This window comes from Calidris pugnax, unplaced genomic scaffold (assembly GCF_001431845.1).
Source record: "Calidris pugnax isolate Ruff unplaced genomic scaffold, ASM143184v1 scaffold32, whole genome shotgun sequence".
NCBI classification, from domain to species: Eukaryota; Metazoa; Chordata; class Aves; order Charadriiformes; family Scolopacidae; genus Calidris; species Calidris pugnax.
Window position 1 is genome coordinate 9,773,439 of NW_015090783.1, and position 999 is coordinate 9,774,437.

At 63.0% G+C, this 999-nt stretch overlaps 1 protein-coding gene across 1 annotated transcript in view; it reads right to left on the reverse strand.

Moving 5' to 3' along the window:
• Positions 1–896, reverse strand: part of SLC8B1 (solute carrier family 8 (sodium/lithium/calcium exchanger), member B1) — a 5,635-nt gene extending 4,739 nt beyond the window's left edge. Inside the window, exons 1-4 of the mRNA XM_014961202.1 lie at positions 769–896; positions 615–672; positions 261–366; positions 1–145 (exon numbers count right to left, since the gene is read on the reverse strand). Of these exons, the coding sequence (XP_014816688.1) occupies positions 1–145; positions 261–366; positions 615–672; positions 769–896 (437 nt within the window). The remainder of the gene's footprint in view (positions 146–260; positions 367–614; positions 673–768) is intronic.
• Positions 897–999: the final 103 nt, after the last annotated feature.

Genomic DNA, 999 nt, shown 5'->3' on the forward strand with positions numbered 1-999 from the left:
CTGCCGAAGTAGAGGACCACGAAGGTGAGGAAGACGGACACCATGTAGAAGATGATATCCCTGAGGAAGGGCCTGGAGGCGGCCGCGAAGGGCTTGACCAGGGCGATGCCCCCGGCCACCACCGTGGTCACGAACACGCCGGCACCTGCCAATGCAACGGTTCCCTCTCAGGGGAGAAACATCCCACAGCCCCCAACGTCCCCTCCTAACCCCATTATCACATCCCCTGAGCCAGCAGCCCCCAGCTGGGGTCTCCTTACCAAAGACGGCCCCGATGGCCAACCCCGCTGTCCGTGGGTCAGAGAAAGCCACCACAGCGCTGAAGACATCCGGTGCCCCGTTGCCAAAGGCCAGGAAGGTGACACCATGGAGAGGGGACGTCAAGGAAAAGACCTAGTGGCCTCCTCCCCGCAGGGACACAGGGCACCTGCCTGTTTGGGCCACCACAGAACTTCTCCTGGCTGCTCACCCCACCACTGTCTCCAGCTCACGCTCCAAATTGGTTTCCCCCACCTCGGTGCCAAGGACTTGTAGAAGTGCCACCTCCCCCTGTCCCACACCCGCTTCCCCCCTCCCCAGCCGAGGTCCCCTGCGACCCCCCCCCTCAAGGATACTGCCACGTTGTGAGACAGCTTCAGGTGGGTGGAGATGGCCGATAAGTTGGGGCAGAAGCTGGAAGGGCAGAGGAGATGGAAAGAGGTCACGGGGCTGCTCCGGGACCTGGGGGGGGGGCTCCCCACTCACCCTGGGGACCGCAGGGCTACTCACAACTTCCCCGCTGTCACACCAAGGAAGATGAACAGGTAGAGGAGCCAGAGAACCTGCGGGGTCAGGGATGGCAGAGAGAGGGATCGGTGGGGGACCTCAAAGCTGAGCGTCCCCCCCAGCAGCATCATCCCCACGCCCCCAAAACTGAGCGTCCCCCCAGCAGCATCATCCCTGCTCCCTCAAAACTCAACATCCCCCCCAGCAGCATCATCCCTGCTCCCCCAAAACTCA